This window comes from Carcharodon carcharias, chromosome 13 (genome assembly GCF_017639515.1).
Source record: "Carcharodon carcharias isolate sCarCar2 chromosome 13, sCarCar2.pri, whole genome shotgun sequence".
Lineage (NCBI taxonomy): Eukaryota > Metazoa > Chordata > Chondrichthyes > Lamniformes > Lamnidae > Carcharodon > Carcharodon carcharias.
Window position 1 is genome coordinate 50140159 of NC_054479.1, and position 25358 is coordinate 50165516.

A 25358-nucleotide genomic window follows, 5' to 3' on the forward strand; every position below is an offset into this window, starting at 1 on the left:
AATTCCCAGTGACCGACTCAAAGGATCACGTTACAAGGTTTCATCTTTCAAGACTTGTATTGTAACAAACGAAAATCAACATCAACTAAACATTACTGAGTCGGCAACTAAGCTACAGAAAAGATTTCTTCCCCCTAACTTCCTGAACATGACCAAAAACCACGTGCCGCGTTTGTATGTTGCATCGCACACACTGTAGCATTGTAGCCTTTACAGAAACCAGTCTAAAGTTATTCCCAGTTTCCAATAGGTTGGCTTCCCTCCATCTCGCTGAGTTACAACATCCAATGCTCCTCGAGTTGTTTTCCTCAGTCTTCTGAAAAACCCCAAACTGACTTAATAGTAGCAAGGCACTATATGGCAACTCCTTCTCTGAAAGAGCGAATCTTTCATTGTCATTAAATCTGTACTGCTTCCATCTCTTTGACCAGAAAGTGCCAACAGAGAACAGCCTTTTCCACTGCTGTTCAAAGCAACTGCTCCATTCTTGACTCTCGTGCACTCGCTGCCCATTGCATGCATGCTCCCCCATTCGCTTGCTTGCGTACACGTGCTCCCTCCCTCTCCCATCTTGCACATGTGCAGCCACCCTCTGGGGCGCCTGCAGCCGCCATCCCTCGGAAAGGAAACCTGGCACTAGTACTGCAACAGGAAGAAACTCTATCACTGGGATGGGCTCCACCTGAACCAGGCTGGGTCCCAGGTTCTACTGAACAGGTTAATAGGATGGTCATGAGGGCTTTATACTAGGAAATGGGGTGTGGAGGGGGGTTGATGTTTGATTGGAAAAGGGAGTTTAAGTAATAGTTTGCTTTTCAAGAAGGATGTAGATTTGGCCACAAATGATGGTGTAGTTTATAAAATAACCTCAGAACTTGCATTGGAGGTCTAGTTAATTTCACCTGGAAAATGTTCAAATTTTTGACATGCTGATTGAGATCTTTATAGATACATGGTTGGGCAGCTGTAAAGTTAAGGCATTAGTCTGACTAGTATATAATTTTTTTAAGCAACAATATTTCATGCAGCTAGATTTTTTTGGTGGAAATGTATGGTGGTATCACTGGGAAAATTAGATATAAGGAGAGCTCAGTATCGGTGGGAATAGAATGGAGTCTATTGTTATATATAAAGAAATGAACAGTTGGAGCACAGAGAACAAAATAAGTACAAAAAAGCACAAAATTGAAAGCATGAACTCATATTTATTCTGTCTCTTTATGTCCTCAGGCTATGTGAAAACACTTCATAGCTAATTAATCACTGTTGAAGCTTAGCCTTTATTAGGAAATGAATGAAAAGGAAATCAAATATGCGAAGGACAAACAAGAATAGGAGCAGACATAACCAGCACAATTTCATGCGGATTACTATCTCTCACATTGCACCAAATTCTAAATATCCCTTTATTGCTTTTCAGTGCAACATCAATTTCAGAGCATTTGGATGTTTCCGAGAGCTGCTGTATAAATGTGTGTACAATTTTACTGATTAATGGAATCCTGTGAATTCTAAGAATTTTGCTGCGTAGAATGTATATTCTTTATAAGGGAAGGCATGTACTTGGAGAAAAGTGAGCTGTAGTTTAATTACTTTATTTCATTTTTAATAATGTTGCCGATGTTATACTCCAAAAAGCCAGTTCATGAAAGAAAGAACTGGAACCAGTCTTTACATGTTCCTTTTATAAGCATTTATTTGCTGAGTTGCATATTGCGCACATACTCCCTAACCCAACATCCACAAGCTCATTCTGTCTATTTACTGAGGCATAACTAAATCTGCAGTTCATGCCCAAAACCTGCATACAATTAAGTACAATTAATATATAATTAACAGTTAACACAAAAACAGATCAGCAATGGAAATGGTAGCATAGTGGTAATGTTACTGGACAGGTAATCCACAGCCCTGGACAAATGCTGCTAGACACAAGTTCAAATCCCACTAGGGCAACTGGGGGAATTTAAGTTCCATTAATCCAATTAATTAACCATTCTGGAATAATAAGCTATTATTAATAATGATGATCCTGAAACCATGGGATTATCATAGAAATCCATCTGGTTTGCTAATTCCTTTGAGGAAAGGAAATTTGCCATCCTTGCCCAGTCAGGCATACATGTGACTCCAGACCCACAACAATGTGGTTGATTTTAACTGCCACCAAAGCACAGTGGCAGCAATGTACTATACACAAGGAGCACTGCAGCACTTGTCAGGGTTCCTTCGACGGTACGTTCCAAACCTGTGACCTCTACTACCTAGAAGGATAAGGGCGGTAGACGCATGGGAACACCAGCTCCCCTCCAAACCACACACAACCCTGACTTGGAACTATATTGCCATTTCTTCACACTCTCACTGAGTCAATATCCTGGAGCCCCCTTTCTGACAGCACTGTGTGTGTACCTACATCAGATGGACTGCAGTGGCTCAAGAAAGGGGCTCATCACCAACTTCTTGAGGGTAATTAGAGATGAGTGACAACTGCTAGCCTTGCAAAGGAATCAGAGGTTATCGGGGTTAGATGGGAATGTGGGAAACGAAATGGAATATGGTCAGCCATGATGTTATTAAATGGCAGAGCAGGCTCGAAGGGCCGAATGTTCCCCTCCTGTTCCTATTTCTTATGTTCTTATGCACATGGTGAGGGCAGATAGTGGTTATAGAACTGGAAGCTACCCTAGTCCAAAAAACTCACCCATGTAATACACAGAAAGGAAAGCAGATGAGTGGAAATCTCCTATGTCACAATGTCCACACTTCTATGAAATTAACTATTTGCACTGATGATCCTGGTGGTACAGTATATTGATTTACCATACAGTACAATGAATTCCAACATCCACTAACATGCTGCCTCACTTGGTCCTAGTTTAGCTTCAGTTACATAACTGTATTAAATTATAAAAATAAAAATCAACAAACTACTTATTTTGTCTCTACAGAACTTCTATCCAAAATTACTTAATTTTAGCTACAACCTGCACAACCCACCCTACGTTACCAGCCGCCTACAGGTTCCCGGTCATCGGGTTACACTGCTGTACAGCAGGAAAATCAGTTGTAGAAACATGCCCATTACAGATGGTGGGGTCTGTATTCTATTCGTAAGCAAGGCTAGTTGGTTGATCATCAACATAGCCCTAAACTTGTCCAGCTGCCCTGTTTCAGAGTCTGCTACAGTGAGTGACCAACTCATTTTCAGTCTGCCGTCACAAGGGCAGTCATTTTAATTAACAAATTCAGGCAGGAATATATCACATTTTTGATTCTCTCATGGGATACAAGCTTCACTTCATCTTACTAAATAGCGGAGCAGGCTCGAGGGGCCAAATGATCTGCTCCTGTTCCTTTTTCTTGTGTCCTTATGCATGCGTTGAGGGTAGATAGTGGTTATAGAACTGGAAGCTATCCCAGTCCAAAACACTCACCCATATAATACACAGAAAAGAAAGCAGTTGAGTGGAAATCTATGTCACAATGTCCACACTTCTATGAAACTATTTGTACTGATGATCCTGGTGGTACAATATATTGATTTACCATACAGTACAATGAATTCTAACATCCTCCAACATTCTCCCTCACTCATTCCTAGTTTAGCTCCAGTTACATAACTGTATTAAATTATAAAAAAATCAACAAGCTGTATTTATTTTATCTCTACAGAACTTCTGTCCAAAGCACTGTCCAAAATTACTTAATTTCAGCTACAACCTGCACGACCCACCCTGCGTTACCAGCTGCCTACAGGTTCCCGGCCATCGGGTTACACTGCTGTACAGCAGGAAAATCAGTTGTACAAAAAGGCCATTATAACTGGAACTAAAGGACTGAGTGAGGCAGAATGTTGGAAGGTGCTGGAATTCATTGTACTGTATGATGAATCAACATATTGTACCACCAGGATCATCAGTGCAAATAGTTACTTTCATAGAAGTGGTGGACATTGTGACATAGGAGATTTCCACTCATCTGCTATCCTTCTGTGTATTATATGGGTGAGTGTTTTGGACTAGGATAGTTTCTAGTTCTGTAACTACTATCTACCCTCACCACATGCATAAGAACATAAGAAATAGGAACAGGAATAGACCATTCGGCCCCTCTAGCCTGCTCTGTCAGTTAATAAGATCATGGCTGATCATCTTGTGTTTCGATTTCCACATTTCCATCTTACCCCGATAACCTTAGATTCTTGATAGGCAAGGGAATCGATCTACCTGTGCCTTAAAAATATTCAATGACCCCACCTCCACCACCTCCCAAGGCATAGAATTCCAAAGTTGCATGACCCTCTGAGAGAAGAAATTTCCCCTCATCTCTACCCTAAAAGGCTGACCCTAATTTTAAAACACTGCACCCAAGTTCTGGACTCCCCCACAAGAAGAAACATCCTTTCGACGTCCAGCTGGTCAAGGCCGTTCAAGGTATACTTCAATCAAATCACCCATCACTCTTCTAAACTCCAGTGGGAACAAGCTCAGTCTGTCCGTACCTTCCTCATAAGACAACCCACTCATTCCAGGTAACAATCTAGTAAACCTCCTTTGAACTGCCTCCAATGCATTTGTATCCTTCCTTAAATAAGGAAACCAAAACTGCACGCGGCATTCGAGGTGCGGTCTCACCAATGCCCTGTATAACTGAAGCATAACATCCTTCCTTTTAGGTTCCAACCCTCTTGTAATAAAAGATAGCATTCCATTAGCCGTAGTGTTTTTTGACCAATCAGTGCACAGGCTAGCACACTTCTAAATAGTCAGATCACAGAAGATTATTACCCTGAGCCTAAATTACTTTGAAAAAATTGACCATCAACTTACTTTAACATAAAAACCATGAGGTTGGTTAAATTTCAATCCTGTAATTCACAGAATCCTCTGAATTAAATTTGATACAATTTGAATCTCATTGAAGTTCCCATAATAATTCGACAAAAGGAAAATAACGATTCATTTAAACGCCAGAAACACTTCATATGGCTGTTTCTGCCTAAAATAAACAGCACTTAAAATGCTATTACTGGCAACTTTGAAATTAACATTGTGAATGTATAATAGTTGTCATTTTTCGGATGAAATTAGGGACTACCCGTTTTAAAAGTCGTCATTTCAAACTGTGGGGACTGTATAGAGAAGTCAAAAGTTGGGATATTTGCCAATGATTGCTGTGTTCGGTCCCATTCGCAACTTCTTAGGTACTGAATAAGTCCATGCCAGCATGGAGCAAGATCTGGAGAACATTCAGCCTTGGGCTGATAAGTGGCAAATAAAATTCACACCACAAGCACCAGCCAATGACAATCTCAAACAAGAGAGAATCTAACCATCTCTCCTTGATGTTCAGCGACAGTACCATTGCTGAATCCCCCACCAGTGACATCCTGGGAGTTGCCAGTGACAGGAAGCTTAACTGAATAAGCTTTATAAATACTGGGGCTACAAGAGCAGATCAAAGGTTAGGAATTCTGCAACGAGTAACTTCGGACCTCCCAAATCCTGTCCATCAATAAGGCATAATTGAGGAGTTTGGTGGAATACTTTTCAGTTGCCTGGATGCGTGCAGCTCCCAAAACATTCAAGAAGCTTGATAACATCCAGGGCAAACCAGCCCACTTGACTGTCATCCTATCCACCACCTTAAACATTCACTTCTTGCATCATCAGTGTACATTGGCAACAATGTGTGCCCTCTACAAGATGCACTGCAGCAACTCACCAAAGCTCCTCCAACAGCACTTTCCAAACTTGTGATCTCTACTACTGTGCCTAGAAGGACAAGGTCATCAGGCACATGGAACCACCACCACCACCAAGTTACCCTCCAAGTTGCACACAATCCTGGCTTGAAACTATATTGTTGTTCCTTCACAGTCTGGTTCATAATTCTGGAACTCCCTTCCCAACAGGACTTGTGGGGGTACCCTAAACTACCTAGATTGCAAAGGGTCAGCATAGTCTTTTCAAGGGCAATTAGAGAACAAATGCCTTGTCAGCAATGCTCACATCCCATGAACAAATCTTTAAAACTATGTTCAAAACAAAAACAGAAATACCTGGAAAAACTCAGCAGGTCTGGCAGCATTCAGCGGAGAAGAGCAAAGTTGACGTTTCGAGTCCTCATGACCCTTCAACAGAAATATGTTGACTTGCACTTGAGATTGTTCATGCTTACCTCAGGCCAGTGCTCTACCAGGTAGGATGGCCTGGCTGGATGACCAGCAGCAACCTTTTTAGTTTTAACTGGCTGAACTTCAGAATGCTGATCTACCTGCCTTGGCTGTGCCAGCCTCTGAATTTGGGGTATGTGGAATGTATGCCCATAAGGGCTCACTTGGGCATTCAAAACTCCATTTGTATGGCTATTTTTTAGTAGTATAGATTTTGAGTTTATTAGATACTTAGACATTGGCAGGGAGTTTGCGTCAGTGGCAAAATAACAGTGCCTACCTCTGTCTTCAAAGAAAACTTCTCACAAAAACCTATTCAATTTCCCCTTTTCCCGACATTAGTTTGAATCTCTCATCAAGTCAAGGGGATCTCCAGGCATCTAGAAACAGCGAAGCAGTGTGAACAGCAAATCACTTTGAAGTTTTCCCACAGACAACAAATCAGGAAGTAAAATGTACTGATTATCCTTCACTTTTAAATGCATTTTACAAAGAGCAAAATAGGATTAAGGTAGAGGCTGAAATACCAAGTTTTAAAAGAAAATTTTTAAATCTGAAATTTATTATAATGGAGAAATTTGACATTCCATAAATATAAAATTGTTTTTTGGGGGTGGGAAGGTTCTTTGGCAATAATTATGGATTTAGTACACTGTTAAAAACCCAGTTACACTTCATTCAACAAGGTATAACTTTTTTGAGTTTTTTTAAAAAGTGAGACGTAAAGAAGGACTTGCGTTCATGTCGCACTTTTCACGACCAGTGACGCGACAAAGTGCTTTACAGCCAATGAAGTACTTTTGTAGTGTAGTCGCTGTTGCAATGTAGGAAACACAGCAGCCAGTATGCACACAGCAAACTCCCACACAGCAATGTGATAATGACAAGTTGATCTGTCTTTGATGTTGATTGAGGGATCAGCATTGGCCAGGACACCGAGAATATCTCCCCTGCCCTTATTCAAGATGGTGCTGTGCAATCTTTCACAACCATCCATCTAGGTTTAACGTCTCACCCAGAAGACGGCACCTTCGACAATGCAGCACTCCCTCATTACTGTATGGAGTGTCAGCCTTGATTTATGGTTAAAGGGCAAGCTCTCTTGTCAGTTTGGTGATTTCTAATTGGCTGCAGTCTGGGGGAACTTCAACAGCACACCATTTGGAGAAGCAGAGAGTTGTTTATCTCTTGGATTTCCATCGTTAACCACATGTACGGACTGCAGAAGTTGCTGCCAGTTTCAGATGGGTAATGACTGCAAGCACTGACATTATTTGCCCTCATTACAACTCCAGAATCTGGGTTGTTGCAAAATGACCTTGAGATTGTAATTTGAGCACAAATGTCAGAGGAAGGATCCCTCTTGGTGTTGATAATAAAATACATAACTCTTAACATTCAATGGAAAACTTTTCTAAAAAGTTAAATAATACACATCGAATGCTCTTGAATTGCAATTTTGTTGATTTACAAAATCACTTGGCTGCTTATATTTGTCATTCAGACTCCTTTTGAAATACACCCATGTACCACATTGTCAAATGCTTTTTATGTAACACATTTGATTACTCTTCAGAAGATTCAGGACTGGAAAAGTCTCCTTAGCCATTTGACTTGTCTCCAGCACTAGTATCCATCAAATGCCTGCTGTCTCTATTATCTGTTCAGTTTCTCCCCACTGATCTACCTCCATTGATAGTCTGTTCCACTTGTTCACAAACCTCCATTTACAGTGTTTAAATCTAAACTGCTTCTGTGTAAGACTCCAACAAGGCCTAAGCTTAGTTGTGGTCATTTTGAATATGTTATTGGGGTTCAATTTCTTTAAAAATCCTAAATATTTGAAGAATATTTCCCCGTAACCATCTTTTCATCCAGATCAAACAATTACAAGCTTTGCAATTTCTCTTGATAGTTTCTTAAGATATCAAAAACAAAAACAGAATTACCTGGAAAAACTCAGCAGGTCTGGCAGCATCGGCGGAGAAGAAAAGAGTTGACGTTTCGAGTCCTCATGACCCTTCGACAGAAGTTCTGTCGAAGGGCCATGAGGACTCGAATCGTCAACTCTTCTCCGCCGATGCTGCCAGACCTGCTGAGTTTTTCCAGGTAATTATGTTTTTGTTTTGGATTTCCAGCATCCGCAGTTTTTTTGTTTTTATCTTAAGATATCAGGTTGTTCACTCTTTTATTGCACTCTGCCATGTTTAGATACCCTTGAAAGTAGTACAGTGGCCTGAATTGTGCTCCAGGTATGACTATCAGTGCCTTGTACAGACTTAATTACTTTTATTGGAATGTTCTGTTCTGTTCCTCCTGGCTATGCATCCCAAGATCCATTTATTCCTCCCCCTCACAGTGCTGTTAATTTCTGTGAGCAATGATCCCAGCTGTCCTTCCTGTGTCCAGGAGCTTCTGTGAGGTTGATCAGAATTTCTTGTAAATATTTTAGTTTACAGCATTTTTGAGACAATAGTTTTTGAGTTTAGAAGAATGAGAGATGATCTCATTGAAACATGAATATTCTGTAGGGGCTTGGGAGGGTGCACTCTGAGAGGTTGTTTCCCTTGGCTGGGGAATAGGGACATAATCTCAGGATAAAGGGTCAATCATATAGGACTGAGATGAGAAATTCCTACACTCAGTGGTTTGTGTATCTTGACAATTCTGTCCCCCAGAGGGTTGTGGATGCTACATCGAATATGTTCAAGGCTGAGATAGATTTTTGGACTCTCGGAGAAGCAAGGGATATGGAGAGTTTGGAGACGGGGTAGGGAAGGGGTGATGGAGAGTGCAAGATGAGACAGATCAGCCGTGACCATATTGAATGACAGAATAGGCTTAAGTATGCTATTCTCCTCTTATGTTTTGAGGAAATGATTTCCCTGGAATATACTACAAAAAAATTGATATGGCATTTAACTTGTTGATTTCATAGTTTTTTTTTTGTGCCTAAAATTAGACTCTCTGTTACGTTTTTGTGCAGTGGGAGTGAAAAGAGGTTACACTTTGAAAGGAATTGCTGAGCAAATTATTTTTTACTACTCACCACCTGCTTCATTTGCCTTCTGCTATTATTGCTAAGTATTTTCCTGTTAGCCAGCCAAACCACTTTTTTACTTATAGCTGACAACTGTTGCAAGATTGAATTTTAGGAGAATTCTGCCAGCGGGGCAGTGCACAAGTTATCACCAGCCACTTGTGTAGAGAACTAGATAAAAACGTTAACTACCATCACAATTGACATGGTGTTAGGAGAGAGAGCTGATGCTGGAATTTTTTGTGTAGTTTTATTAGAATATACTACCATGTTTAAGTTATTGAAACTTTAGATATTTCACAGCAGTGAATGGCTGCAAATGTCACACGTGACATTCTTGTGTCTTTGTGCAATTATATGGTTTTGATGAAGAGTTGTTAGAGTTGAGTTGTTATAAGCTGTCATTTTCCTTTATAGATGCTCACTGCTTATTCCCAGCATTTTCTGCCTTTATTTCCAGCATTTGCAGTTATTCTTTAAAACTTCCACTTTGTAGCATGAGAACAGTTTTTAGTGGAACCTTTTGGCATATCCATCATCATTATGAAGCTAATGAGAAGGTTGCTAGCAAGCTATTCAGTGTGCATCAGCTTTGGCACTGACTGTTTAATTGGGGAGATTATTGGAAAACGCAATATTGTCGCCAGGTTGAATTAAGCAGAAGAATTATTGGGTTCATAGATAAAATATCAACACAATGCAATTAGGAGACCATAAGAGTATTTTTCATTTCAGTCAGCTGCATCAATTTAGTTTTGTATCTAATTACTGTGTATAATTGACATTTAATTAATGTTAGATCAGAAATCTGGGATACTGACAGGGTGCACCAGATGTGCGCTCAGAAAAATGCAGAAAAATAAAATGCACGTATGCCATAGGAGTATTTAAAACTAAAGCATTTACGTCCCATCCATTTGCTATAACCAAAGATAGTCTCCCACTACTGTTCAGTTTTTTAAAAATTAGAATATTTTCCTCCCCCCAATGGGAATGGGGAAAGGCTCAGGTGAATGGGACTATTCTGAGAGCACAGTGTGATGAGCAGAATGGTTGCCCCATGTTAAAATTGACATCCATTTTTTTTTTCTCCTTGCTCACCTGAAGAGGATAGGTGGGGGTTAGTGGGGTTGGGAGGGATGGTGTTGGGGTTGAGGGGGGGGTGGTCATGGGAGTAGTTGGGGGGCAGTTGTGTACTTACCCAGGGTTTAGACTAGGATTTTTCTGCCAAGTATTTCCTGGGTAACTATCCATGTATGTACATTGGAAATGTCTGACGTCTCTGTCTCGGTATCAGAGTTAAGTTCACAAAAGGTCCTGGGGAGCAAGGAAATTGCCCATCAGAAGTTTGAACTTCCTGGGCAATTCCCACAGAGGGCAGTGTTTTGGGAGTCCTGTAGGGTCTCCACAAGCATATTGAGTCATACGCCCTGTCTCCGATGATCCGGAGACTGGAAGATCTGGGCCAGCGTTTCAGGTCAGTGAACTTCGATCAGAACTGAGAAAAGTTGAAAATCTGTTAGATTTCCAGCTTTTCCAAGTAAGTGAAAGGGGAGGGTGGGAAAAAGAACAAAGGGAAGGTCTGATGGGGTGAAAGAGATTAAATGACAGAGGTTCATGGTGCAAGGCCAAAGAGATGTTTTAATTAGGTTGCATTTGTAATTAGCATGGCAGTTGATTCTTGGATTGTTGGTGATTTGAAGTTTTTGCAGTGGGTTAAATCATGTCATTCGATTGTAAGTATCCTGCGGGATACTGTGGAGTTCACTCAACTGATTTCTGGGATGAAGGAATTACCTTATGAGGGAAGGTTCGACAGGTTGGCCCTGTCCATTGGAGACTAGAAGACTGAAGTGATCTTATTGAAACATATAAGATCCTGAGGGGACTTGACAGGGTGGGTCTGAGAGGCTGTTTTCCGTTATGAGAGAGACTAGAACTATGGGACATTTAAAAATGAAGGACCTCCCATTTAAGAAAGAGTTGAGAATTTGTTTCTCTCCAGATTATTAGTCAATGGAATTGTCTTCCCAAGAGTAGTGGAGACAGGGTCAGTGGTTATCATGGAAGTCAAAGGGTATGGGGAGGAGACAGGAAAGTAGAGTTGAGGCCACAATCAGCTCTGCCTCGCTCTTATCAAATGGTGGAACAAGCTTGAGGGTCTGAATGGCCTATTTCTGCTCCTAATTTGTGTGTTTACATGAGCACTTTTACTTGTTTGGCTCTACATGTATGCACAAATGTTACTTTGAATCCTGTGAATGCCTGACTACTTAATCTCATTAGGAGCATTAGTTTTTAAAGTCCCATTTGTTCTGCAACATTTTAGGAATTTGGAGCTCTGCCATGGGCGATGTTTTGCACAAAGATAGCTGTCAACCTGAAGCAAGCAGATAAGGCAATCAGCTAGTAATTCCATGATAGTATATAACAATATAAGGAGTAAAATTTTAAGGATTAGTATAATGTTGTGGATTGACACAGGAGAGGTGCCCAATGTCGTTTTTGACAATGCAGGCTGGAATTCCTGTAAATTGAAAGTTGGTATAGAGTGCAATTTGTTTACTTGTTTAATGTTCAAAAATTTGTCTGAAGTTTATATTTTTATTATAAAATGGAGTACAGTGACGAGGTTAAAACAGAAAATGCTGAAACACTCAGCAGGTCCGGCAGCATTTGTGAAAAGATGATGACCGGTCATCAGTTTGAAAAGTTAACACTGTTTCTCTTTCCACAGATGCAGCCTGACCTGCTGAGTATTTACTGCATTTTCTGCTTTATTTCAGATTTCCAGTATCCATAGTATTTTGCTTCTATACAGTAATGAAGGTTTGAGGTGTGACTCCAGGTTCTCAATACATTTACCTAAATGGTGGGCAGAATAAAACACACTTCAATTTGTGCAGAATGATAAGTTAGTTTATGTGAGTAGATAGTGATATTGAATACAAGATAATATCTAGCAAACACCAAAAGCATAGTTGCGTGACTTAACTCAGACTCTGGGTAAAACCTGATAGCTGCCTAGTGATTTACTTGGTAAACTCACCTTAGCCTTGATCATTTTTTTCACAATTAAAACTAAATACAATCTAATAAACAGGGCAATTTGGATGCCAGAATGCTGAATTTACATGTTTAATGTCTTTAAATTATTCAGGTTAATTTGAGAATCTGTCAATCTGTATTATACTCCATTCCTTAACAACCGGCTCCATTCCTCTCCCTGGCAACAGAACAAAAAGATATTTCTTTATCTTCAGCTACTTATCCAATTTCCTTTTGAAAGCCACAATTGAATCTACCCCCACTACTCTCTCAGGGAGTGCATTCCAGATTCAAACTGCTTGCTGAGTAAACATTTTTTTCGTTTTACCTTTGGTTCCTTTGCCATTCACATTCAATGTGTCCTCTGGCTCTTGACCCTACAGCCAAAGGGAACAATTTCTCTCTTTTTTCTCTGTTTAGGTCCTTAATGATTTTGAACATTTGTACAAAATCTCCTCTCAACCTCCTCTCTAAGAACAGCCCCAGCTTCTCCAATCTATCCACGATTTGAAGTCCCTCATCTCTAGAATCATTCTCATAAATCTTTCCTGCACCCTCTCATTGTTCCTAACGTGTGGTGCTCAGAATTGGTTGCACCGCTCCAGTTGTGGCTGAAGCAGTATTTTGTAAAAGTTTGGAAGAAAGGTGACAATGTTGCTGGACTAGTAATCCAGAGGTCTAGGCTAATGCTCTGGGGACATGGGTTCACATTCTACCATAGCAATTGGTGGAATTTAAATTCAATTAATAAATCTGGAATATAAAGCTAGTCTCAGTAATGGTAACCATGAAATAATCATTGATTGTATTCATAATGTAAAAAAAAACCCATCTAGTTCACTAATGTCCTTTAGGGAAGGAAATCTGCCGCCTTTGCCTGGCCTGCATGTGAATCCAGACCCAGAACAAAAACAAAAAACTGCGGATCCTGGAAATCCAAAACAAAAACAGAATTACCTGGAAAAACTCAGCAGGTCAGGCAGCATCGGCGGAGAAGAAAAGAGTTGACGTTTCGAGTCCTCATGACCCTTCAACAGAACTAGGTGAATCCAGACCCAGAACAAAAACAAAAAACTGCGGATGCTGGAAATCCAAACCAAAAACAGAATTACCTGGAAGGGTCATGAGGACTTGAAATGTCAACTCTTTTCTTCTCCGCCGATGCTGCCAGACCTGCTGAGTTTTTCCAGGTAATTCTGTTATTGTTTCAGACCCAGAACAATGTGGTTTACTCTTAACTGCTCTCTGAAATGGCATGTATCAAATGTTAGGATCTATCTTCTAGGCGTTTACAAGTCAAATGTTTTTCTGATTTGTATATATAATTGGTGAGTCAACGTTTTTAAAATGGTGTATCGTATGTGATGGAGGTGGTTCAGGGAACGACATTTGCATTTTCTAAAAGAATGGCCCCACCAATAAAATTTTAACTCCACAATGTGCACATTTCTTTTTTTGGCAGTTTATCTTCCTGCATATCAGCCTGATAGGCAGGCTTGGCTTCCAGTCGGGCAGGGAGCAGTCTGGGGCTGGCCTTGGCCACAGGGAACAAACCTGCAGTTTCTCGTTGGAGCATAGTTGGTGGGAGAAAAATCTGATCCCAGGGAAGAAGGTAGACTTGAGGGCCAGAGTTGGGTGCACTCCTCCTTCTCCTGGCCCACAAGCAGTGCTCTAAGGACCATTTGCCTTTTCTCCAAAGCTGTCCTCACTTCTCGAGCTGCCAAGTTTTCCAGCACCCAGGAAACCTGGTGAGCCAGGGTTAAACCTGCATTTCTAATTTTGTTTTTTTTACTTTTCTCTCTAACTCTCCTAGACCCCTCTCTTGTATTGTCATGCCTCCTTTCACTTTTCCAGGACATTGTCAAGTCATTGGAAATTATAGCAACAATCTTTGAGTTGGTGGTGCAGGAGTTCAGTTTGATTTGAAGCTCTTCAGATGATGAAACAGTAGCCTGTGCCGACATGCAGCAAGACCTTTGCAACATTCAGGCTTGGGCTGATAAGTGGCAAGTAATATTTGTGCTGCACAAGTGCCAGACAATCACTGTCTCCAACAAGGAAGAGACGAACCACTACTCCATGAGATTCAAAAGCATAACCATCAATGAATAGCCCATCGTCAACGTCCCAGGTGTCACCAGTTTGACCAAGCTTTTAGTGACCTGCCATATTATCCCCCTGCGTGGCTGTGTCAAATTTTGTTTGTGTGTGTGTCAGCTGTGGCGCAGTTGTTAGCACTGTCGCCTCTGAGTCACGAGATCCTGTGTTCATGTCCCACACCAAGATTTGAGCACAAAAGTCAAGGCTGACACTCAGTGTAGTGCTGAGGAATTGGTGCACTGTTGGAGATGCCGTCCTTCGATTAAACATTAAACTGAGACCCCATCTGCCTGCTCAAGTGAATGTAAAAGTTCCCGTGGCAGTATTTTGAAGAAGGAGGAGTTTGAAGAGGAGTTATCACTCTGTTCTGGCCAGTATTTAGTCCTCAATGAACATCAGAAAAATGGGTTGTCTGATCATTTATCACTGCTGTTTGTTGGAGTTTGCCGTGCACAAAATTGGCGGCGGCATTTCCTACAGTGACTGCGCTTCAAAAGTACTTTGAGCTACCTGATTGTCATGCAAAGTGCTATATAATGCAAGTTTTTATAAATAATCACTTCTGTGAAGCACCTTGGGATGCTTTATTGCATTAAAGGTGCTATATCAATAACAGTTGTTGTTTAATTTGGATTCTGGCAGAGTTGTAGATCAGTTAATTTGAGTCTTTAACCTGGGTAGAAAAAATAAATTTAGTCGTGTAAATGCAAAGGTTCACATGTGCCAGCCTCCTGGAATCTAAAGTAAAACTGTTTCACTATATAAGTGACTTAAGATGAACATCTGGTGAGAACTGTATGAAGTACACCATTTGCATAACACAACAGACTCTCTCATTGTGACTCACTGTTGATTAGAATTTAAACACAAAGAGCTGTTTCAGTCAGTAGTTATTACTGATGAGCTGTAAGTACTGAACTAGATTTTAAGCGCAGCCTTTGTGTAGATTTTGTTATAAAATCTTCCAATTTTATTGAACTAGCCAAGTTCCTGTGCATTGCATTGAGTCAAGATCATTTAGTTTTCATGCAAAGTAGAGTGAAGGTTAATTGCAGTGCAGAATGTAAACTTCATTCAGTGCTAAAATTAAGTTTTTGCTCTGCAGTTTACCCAGCATGACTTCATAATTGCTGAAGGTACAGGTCAAAAAGTGGGGAAATTATTTTTGTCTTTTTTATATATAACTTTGTAGTTTTATAAATATGGAGTAATGAAATCACACAGATTGCGTGGATTCAATTTGCTCCTTATTTAGCACGTCATGAGAGGTGTGAAAAGGAACAGCTGCCAACAGATTAAATAGCATGAACATCTGCTCAGACTTCAAATGCAATGGAATCTGCCCACCAACAGCCAGCCATAATTTTCATAGAAACAAAAAACTTTAATTTGTATAGTGCTTTTCAAGACCTTGGGATGCCCCCAAACATTTTACAGTTAATTGTATAATGTAGGAAATGTGGCACACAGCAATGTCCTACAAACAGCAATGTATTAAAACATAATCTGTGTTTTGTACTGGTTGAGGGATAAATGTTGACCAGGACACAGAGGAGAACCTTCCTGCTTTTCTTCAGAATAGTGCCTTGGGATTTTGTCTGATTGAAAGGATAGATGGAACCTCTGCTTTAACATTGCCTCCAAATGACATCCCTTCCAACTGTGCTTCAGCACTGCACTGGAGTGTCAACATGGGTTTATGTTAAAGCCTCTAGTGTGGGACTTGAACCAACAACATTCTGACTCTCTTGTGAGTGCAATGTGGCAGAACTTTTAAGTAGGGCAATAAGTTTTCTTAGCCCATTAAATGGAGTTCTGATCCAAACGCAATTTCTGACTTAATGGTAGCATTTCTGCCTCTGGATCATAAGGTGTTTAAATCCCTCCAACAAGTGTGTCAATGTCGCAATACCTTGTTTTTATCTTGGTACCATCACTAAACTGTGATGGTGTTAATTACTATACAGCAAAATGGTGAACTCAGTAACCCACCTTGCACCAGACCAGAGGTTTTAATTCCAGTGAACACTCACTTCTGGTTCCTTGAAAAAGAATGATGAAAGCCTGTCTGTGTACTTCAACTTAATGCTACAGGTCATTACCAGACCTTATCCAGTGTGGTTGAATAAACAGTGCATCTCTATGCAGAGCTTGGATGGTATTCGATGGTCTTCGTTTGTAGGAATGAGGAACATTTGCAATGGACCATATATGATGCATGTGTTTTTACTGCTTTTTTTTGCAGCTTGTAACTTAATTGCTCTGGCGACTGTGGAGAATAAATTAACCATTGACACTAATAAACTTTTACCAATTCCAAGTCTTGAATAGTGACCTCTTTGGATGTGTGGTAGTTTATTTTCAAAAGACCTTTGATAAGATGCCATATCATTACTGCATGTTTTGACCTTAGCCAGGGAACAAGTAGCAAAATGGATAGAAACTGGCAGCAAAGCAGAAAACAAAGTAGGGGTTGAAGATAGTTACTCAGACTGGCAAAGGTATTCAAGAAGGATCAGTGCTTGGACCACTGATGTTTACCATTTAGATAAACATTTGTACTCTAGATTCAGAAGTACAATTTCAAAATTTGCTGATGACACCAAGTTGCTGGTTGTAGTTAATATGGAGGACTGACAAATACAATAAAAAAACTTGCAGAATGAATGTATAGTTGGAAAATAAACATCAATATAGATAGCTGTGAGGTAATACATTTTGGTAGAAAGAGTAAGGAAGCCATATATTCCTTGGAAAACAAGTGTCTAACTGGGGCAGAGGAGCAGCGGCATCTGGGGCTACAGCTACGCAAATTAAAAGTAGTGATACCGGTTAATAAGGCCAGTTTATATTTTTAAAAAGGATTCATTTCTAGCAGGATAGAATTGAAAAGCAGATGTTATGTTAAACATGTATAGAATCTTGATTACACCAAGCTTGTGTGTGTGTGTGTGTGTGTGTGTGTGTGTGTGTGTGTGTGTGTGTGTGTGTGTGTGTGTGTGTGTGTGTGTGTGTGTGTGTGTGTGTGTGTGTGTGTGTGTGTGTGTGGCCTGTTTGCTCCCTGCTCAGGACACTGGATTGCTGCATGCCCATGCACCCATCTAGCTTGGAAGGAACTTGGTGATGCCACTGGGAAAGAATGTACAGGTTGGGACTCAGCCGTGAAAAGAGAAGACTGAAATCTTAAGCATATGAAAGGATTTATTGGGGTAAATTTATGGATAATGGTTCCACTTGCAAGTGGGATCAGAACAACCAGAAATATAAGAGAGTCTCCAGTAAATCAAATTTGGAGAAACTTTTTTGCTGAGAGATCATAAAAAATGGGAGCAAGGATAGGGCATTCAGCACTTTGAGTCTGCTCTACCATTCTCTAAGGATATGGCTGATCTGATTGTAGTCTCCACTTTCCTGTCTTCCCCCCTCATAATTCCTGACTCCCTTGTTAATCAAACACCTGTCTAACTCAGCCTTGAATATTTTCAATGATGGAGACTCCTGCTATCTGTTTAAGAAAATTTCAACGAGTAACTGAGAGAAAGACTTCTAAGAGAAGAAAAACCTCCTCATCTTGGTCTTAAAGAGAGATCCCTTATTTTGAAACAGTGCCTCCTAATTCTGTATTTTTCCCACAGGAGGAAACATCCTCTCAGCATCTACCCTGTCAAGCCCCCTCAGAATTTTTTATGTTTCAATAAGATCCCCTCTCATTCTCCTAAACTCCAATGAGTACAGGCCCAACCTGTACAGGTTGTCTTAGCCTTTCCTCATGAGACAACCTTTCATGCCAGGAATCAGCTTAGTGAATTTTCTCTGAACTGCTTCTAAAGCAAGTATAACTTTCCTTGAGTAAGGAGATCAAAGCTGTACAAAGAGTAGTTGAGCTGAGCAACATAGCTGCGTTTAAGAGAAAAGTGGATGAACATATGAGAAAGGAATAGAAAGGTATGTTGATGGGGTTAGAAAAAAGTGGGAGGAGCCTTCTGTGGAGCATAAGCACTGGCATAGAGCTGTTCGGCCAAGTGGCCTGTTTCTGTGCAGTGAATATTATGTAATGACATCTTTTCTGTCATAAAATTAGAGAGAAAATACACAGCCTGTACAAAAATCTTTTGCCCAACATAAAAATTGGGCATTCTTATTGGTTCGTTCAGTTCACTGACCATTGCACCCCCTAGCAGGATGGTGAGCATGTGGACACTGAATTTTCCTTAGTCTTTTAGGAAATATGAGCATAACCAGCAAAATTGAAAGAGAGCATGCCTGGGATAAGCAGTTCTCTTCACATCACTACAGTGTACTGGTTGCATAAAGCTGAACCACTTTTTTTTTTCAATTTTGTGGATTTGATATTGAGCCACAGCTTCTCCATTGCAAAAATTTTGACCCTGAAATTATGGTTAATCAATGCAATGTGCTCAGGATTGCCTTTACCCTGCTATAAGGAGATAAAGAATTGAAATCAGATCAGGGTGGTGCATGATATTTCAAGCTCAAAACCTAGATGCAACCCAATGCCTGAGCTAGAGTAAACTCATGAAACTTCTGACATTTCCAAAAATAATCCATTTGCAGTGTTAAAAGGAAAATCCTCTCGGGTGAAGTTAAATTATGTAGCAGATAATCCTTCACTACAACCGCCTCTGAGGTGAAACTCTTCTGGTTGGGAATTGATCACTGAACACTACTAGAAAAAGTGCTTTGGTTTGAAAAGGAAATGACGTGTTTCACTATTGATCAGTGTTAACAAAATGATGACTAACAAATGTTTAGAATAATCTGTCCCAGAAGACAATGACCAAAATTGGAAAAACTCAACAGCTGCACAAATATCAGGATACAAACATAAGCAGTTGTGACTGCCACTCTGAGTAAGTTACAGGCTCCAAAAACCTATAAAACACATTATTCTAAATCTGAGGAAATAAATTGGTAGAACCTCACCTCTGATCCCTAATATAAGTAAGTTTAACCCTTTGACTTGGATACAGTAGCCATAGTGGATACACTTATTAAATCAAAATGAACAACTTTCTCCATAATTGGTGAATATTGAGAAATGATGACCATGGCTGTGGTTGGATTCCTGTTACTAATCACTGTCCAATAGCTGGAGTATGTGTTGGGTGAGAGGGCAGGACTTTTGCTTAGCTGTGTTGTTTTTATGATTAAATACCCTGTCAACCTTTTCTGTTGATGCTCCATGGATCAGAAATTGATGGTGGAGATCACTATACAATTATACCATAGAAAGAAATGAATGCTTTCAGAATGGGAGGCTATTAAAAGGTAGTTGAGAATGTATGCTGCTTTCTTTAAAGAAAAAACAAATATAGGCCAATGGCCTGTAATAGGCCAAATGATTTTAGAAAAACCATACTTATGGTTTAAAAATAAGTAAAATCAGTACTTCAACTTAATTGCCCAAATTAATTTTATTTTTCTCCTTGAAGTTGCATACAGTATTCTTTTCCAAATATCCATGTAACTTTATTCATTCATCCTGATTCAATGCTCAGTGATATTTGCTTATTGACTTTGTACCAACTAAAAGAATAACATATTATGGCAAGAAAAATCCCACACTGATCACTCTACAATCCAATCAGTATAGTTTTGCATTTATTTTTGTGGTTGTTACAATGGCTCTACTGGGCTTATTTGGCCAGGAAGTTTGAGAGTTTATCTCCATTGACACTTTTTTGTATCTACAGAAGGCAGATTATTTAATTCTTCTCCTACTCCCCAATTTAAAATAAAATATTCCCAGGCATGGGATGTGGGCACTGCTGACTCGGCCTGCATTTATTGCCCATTGTTAATTGCCCTTGAAAAAGTGGTGATGATCTGCCTCATTTAACTGTTGCAGTCCATGTTTTGTAGGAATACCCGCAGTGCTGTTAGTAAGGGAGTTGCAGGATTTTGATCCAGGATTGTTCCAACAGCAAGGATGGTGTTGCTTGCAGGTGGTGGTGATCCCATGCATCTGCTGCCCTCGTCCTTCTAGGTTGTAGAGGTCTTGGATTTGGAAGGTGCTGTTGAAGGAGCCTTGGTGAATTGCTGCAGTGCATCTTGTAGATGGTACACACTGTGCATCAGTGGTTAAGGGAGTGAATGCTGTAAGTGCTGGATGGGGTGCCAGCCTAGTGGGCTGCTTTGTCTTGGATGGTGTCAAGCTTCTTGAGTGTTGTTGGAGCTGCACTCAGCCAGGCAAGTGGAGAGTATTCCATCACACTGTTGATTTGTGCCTTGTAGATGGTGGACAGGCTTTGGGGAGTCAGGAGTTGAGTTACTCTCCACAGAATTCCCAGCCTCTGACCTGCTCTTGTGGCCAGAGTATTTATATGGCTGGTCCAGCTGCAGAGGGATTGGACATCGCTAGTGAATATTGTGTGGATTTGATGGCTTGACTCTACCCTTCCATTGCTCGCCTGGCTTGTATGTTCCAACTTGCGCCCTCTAAACTTGAACTTATCAAAAATTTTGCCTCTATCCTAATTCTTACTAAATCCAGTTCACCCATCAACCCTGTTTGCTCACCTACATTGTCTCTGTCTCTGTTTCTGATATTTCTTCAATTTAAACATTCTCATCTTTTTCACATCCCTCCATGACTTCTGTGATCGCCTCCAGTCTTGCAGTCCTTAGCTCTCTGCAACCCCCCAATCATGACCACTTGCACATCCCCAATTTTTAAGCTCTCTTCCATTTGTGGCTGTGCCTTCACTTACCAGGGCCCTAAGCTCTAGTGTCCCCTCCCTTAATCTCTTAACCCCTCTCTCCTTTTCAGTCACTCCTTAAAGTTTACCTCTTTGACCAAGCTTTTCGTCACCTGTCCTAATAGCTCATTATTGGCTTGATGTTAAGTTTTGATTGCTGACATTCCATTGGAGTGCCATAGGATGTTTTACTCTGTTAAAGGTGCTTTATAAATGCAAGTTGTTGATCTGATTTCCGATGAATACCTTGTAGAATTCCTAGGTTAGTCAGCGGTCGGAATACAGTGTTGACTTTGCTTTTGTGGTTCCAGGACTGTACGTGAAGTAAAGTTAAAACTCTACTGTGTCTGATTATTTATTACTGCTTAATTAATGAAAATGTCTTAAAGCTGCGTTTTTAAAGTCTTTTTTTGTCAAATCACAGCTGTGTACCTAATAAACTTCACTGGGCAGGACGTCATTGACTTTGGAAGGTGAAAAAACACTGACTAACTGAAATATAGTCCATTCATTGAGCATTTTTATTAACAAACGAGGCCTTGGTGATGCTGTTAATTTTAATTTGCGCCTTTAGCAACACGTGGCAGAGAAACAAAACATTTTTTCCAAATTTTCTCTTTTGGCAGTAGCGATAATGTATGCTGTTTTTTTTTGATTGCCTATTGAAATTCCTCAACTGACTTTCAAAAGCACTAATGTGGATTAACCTTTCAAGAATAGCTCATTGTTTAAAGTCAAAGTTATACTTTGAGATTTCATAAAATATTACATGGTGCTGAAGATTATGAATAAATTCATAGGCACAACTTCATGAGGTTCAAATTTCAAAATTTTATTTAGTCAGGGTGTTTTTTTATTGGATTCCTAGTAAAATGCTTTTTGAAATCACTTTTGGGTTAATTATAACTTGTGTAAGGCATTGTTGCATGAGCTGCCTGATAATGCCTTTCCTGATTTATTATCCATCATCTTCAATAGAAACAAGGATCAAGAGAGATGTGTAATTTGCAGCCAATCAGCTATTGCGTGGTTTACACTATTTCCAGCAGTTGAAACGACCTATTTGGATTGGTCTAAACTGAGAATGCATGAATGCAAATTACAACATGGTTTATATTTCCTCCTGAATTTAGACGGCTAAAAGGTTATTTGAAGTAATACTCAAGATTGTGGAACAAGATAACCATAACCCGATGCAAATTTTATATAGAAATCTTGCTCAATTCTGTGTTAGTTAGGGAATTAAATACGATTGTTTAATAAAAACGTCTCCAACTTTAATACTTCAAAATTTTTGTGACATTAAACACACTTGACAAAAGTATTAGTTCACAATTACTTGTATGCTGGTTGGAGAAACAACATAGCCATATTGTTGCAAAATGTTCATAATTTTGTTTGAGTATACAAATAGCAATGGGTAGTGCAAATTGCACTGAGGGTGTACCTACACCACATGGACTGCAGCAGTTGAAGGCAGTTCACCATCACCTCAAGGGCAATAAGGTATGGGCAATAAATGCTGGGTTTGCCTGTCACACCCACATCCCATGGGTGAATAATTTTTAAGAAATGAGATTTTTAGGTATTTGCATGAGATTAGATATGTTATTGGAGAAATAAAAATAAACTACTAAATGTATTACCTTGGGGTGGGTTGATGTTTAAGGAATTGTAATTGTGTTCCGAGGAAGACGGCTTCATGTCTTGAAATCTTAGTTCTCTTCTTGATGCATTTTGGCTAATTATTAGAGAATTCCTTCAATATTTAGCTTTTAAGATTTAAATAGGAATGTTTCTCTTCTGGAGGAATTGTTGATACCTACACGCACACATCTGTTCTCAGAATGAGCTGCTGAAAGCCTGATGTTTCTCAATTTCTTGATATAAATGGCATGTTTTATATTTGGAAAGCTGAGAGTTGCTTCACAGCTGATGAGGTACTTTTGAAGTGTAGTGACCTTTAAATCACACAACAATGAGAGAAATTACCAGTTAATCTATTTTAGTCATGTTTGAGGGATCGGTGTTGGCCAGGACACTAGGAGAACTCAGCTGGTAACTTTTACATTCATCTGAGAGAGCCAATGCACCCCAGTTTGCTATACATTTGTAAGCCTAGAATATGTGCTAAACCCTATTGACTGTGGCTTGAATTCACTAATTTCTGACTCAGAGATGAGAGTGCTACTATTGAGCCAAGGCTGACCCCCATGGCAGTTATTATTCATGCCCAAACTTTGACCATGGATATCAGTGGAACCATCACAATGCAGACTTACCAACCATGCACAACTGCACTTCTGACGAAGACCATTGAGATTGCTGACTGGTTTTTGCATTTTTCATTCTGGAATCCTGGTTGGTACCTGTTAATTAACTCTGCACAACAGATCTGAGATCTTCCTGTAGTTCAGCTGGCTAATGGAAACACTTGCCAAGGCATTGGGGAAGCTTAATTAAATTAAGAAACATAAAATAGTTTGAAAAGTTATTTCAAAAATGTTTAATGATGTAATGTCTCTTTTAAATATAGCAATCTAAATTTTGTTTCTACTTCCTCCTGCAGGGCCTATTCCCTTGTGGATTCCAGTCAAGTTTCTACCTTCCTCATCTCCATCCTACTCATTGTCTATGGAAGCTTCAGGTATGTGTTTTATTGGCATTGGTAGCAGAGATATATTTAATATAAGAATTGTTTAATGACTATGTATTGTGGATGCCGAACATTAACACAGACAACTGGACGACAGATGCCGAAAGCTGTGACCCCCGGAAGCTGACTTGTTGGAGGGGTATTGAGAGATGCAAGGAGAAATGGAAAGCTCAGCTGGCTGAGAAGAGCACCCAGAGAAATCAGAGGTCAGCAAACCCTGCACCACCTCAGGCCACTATTTTCATCTGCAGTAAATGCAGCAGAGACCATCTTGCCAGAGAGGGGTTCCTGAGCCTCACCAAGTGATGCTTAACAGAGTTCAATACCAACACGATAACCATCAACTCACAAGACAGAATGCTACCAAAGACAATGTATTGGGGCAGACATTCAGGAGGCCCCAAGACATGGGTCCCAAGTCAAAAAAAAACAGCCGCATTTTGGTGATTTCAAGCAAAATTTTATTCCCAGTAGAAAGGTAGATAAATTGGAGAGTGGTTCAACCTAAATCGAACTTGTATTCTTCCCTTGTATAAGAATCATTCCAACAGGAATTAAGTGAGGGGACCTAAAGAGGGCAAAGCAAAACGTGCAGAAAAAGTGGAAGGAAAAATGTGAGCACTTGCAATTCGTGCTGAGTGACCAATGGAATATTCTTTGCAAAATGAAGTGATAAAAATCAGCCTTTTTCTGTTGTGTTCAGTTTTTCTATTTCATTCTCATTTTATCATTTCATTTCCAGTACTTTTAATTCCATTAAATCTAATGTATGTAGGAACAAGAGAAATATTAGGAAATGACAATTTGGGCTAACATGCTTGCCCATTTTTGGCTGATCTCCATCTCACCCTCCTGCCTTTTCTTCACCATCCTCATCCCGCTGCTTGTAAACCCAGCTAATTATCTCATGGATCCATTTGTACTGTTCCTTACAGTGGCCTTTCTGGATTGTTTTAAGTTCCATTTCTGTTTGCCATTTTGTGCAAAAATGCCAGGCAGTGTAAAAAAAAAAAACATATATTGGTCATTGGAGGTTTTTTCTTTGTAATTGGTGAAGCAATAAGGCAACACACATTTAAAATAAGAAATTGCATGCACATCCTACTTTTTCTCTCTCCAGTAAATTTTAAACTGGGCTAACTTCAAATGGATGGAGTGAGGAGAGAATGGTTGGTCTAAAAGAGTCATTTGGCAGGTGCAAAGGTCAATTTGATGTCCATTCTGAAAAATTATCCTACCCCTTTTCCAAGTTTGACCTTAGGATGAAAATACCTACCTGAAGGTCGCTTTCTTTAAAGCAGTTGCATTTTGGCAGAATTGATTGAAGTTTGGCTTGTGGTTAATCTCAGAACTAATTTGTTGTCTTCTGGCTATTATAACCAAATACTATGTTAAGTGAAAAGTAGAATGGATGGGAGGCAGTTTAATTAAAAATTTACGGACTTGCACTGGTGCTTAGAATCAACAAATCTTCACTGTTTCCTGCATTGAACGATGACAAATTGGGAATTAAAGTTGACTGTTCAGCTGCGTTCACTTCAGATTCATACTAATGATAAGTAGCTGTCTGTTCCTGAGGTCACTGAGGCTGTCAGCCTAAATAAAATTTTCTTTCTT

The 25358-nt window shown here is 39.9% G+C and overlaps 1 protein-coding gene across 5 annotated transcripts in view; it reads left to right on the top strand.

Moving 5' to 3' along the window:
* The window catches only part of sppl3 (signal peptide peptidase 3), a 202544-nt gene that overhangs the window by 61975 nt on the left and 115211 nt on the right, over window positions 1-25358 (top strand). For 4 of the 5 annotated variants that reach the window (XM_041202893.1, XM_041202896.1, XM_041202892.1 and 1 more), the window contains exon 2: window positions 23655-23732. In XM_041202893.1, the coding sequence (XP_041058827.1) occupies window positions 23655-23732 (78 nt within the window). Of the gene's footprint in view, window positions 1-6555; window positions 6634-23654; window positions 23733-25358 lie in introns of those variants that run through there. The other variant, XM_041202895.1, reaches the window with a different exon arrangement.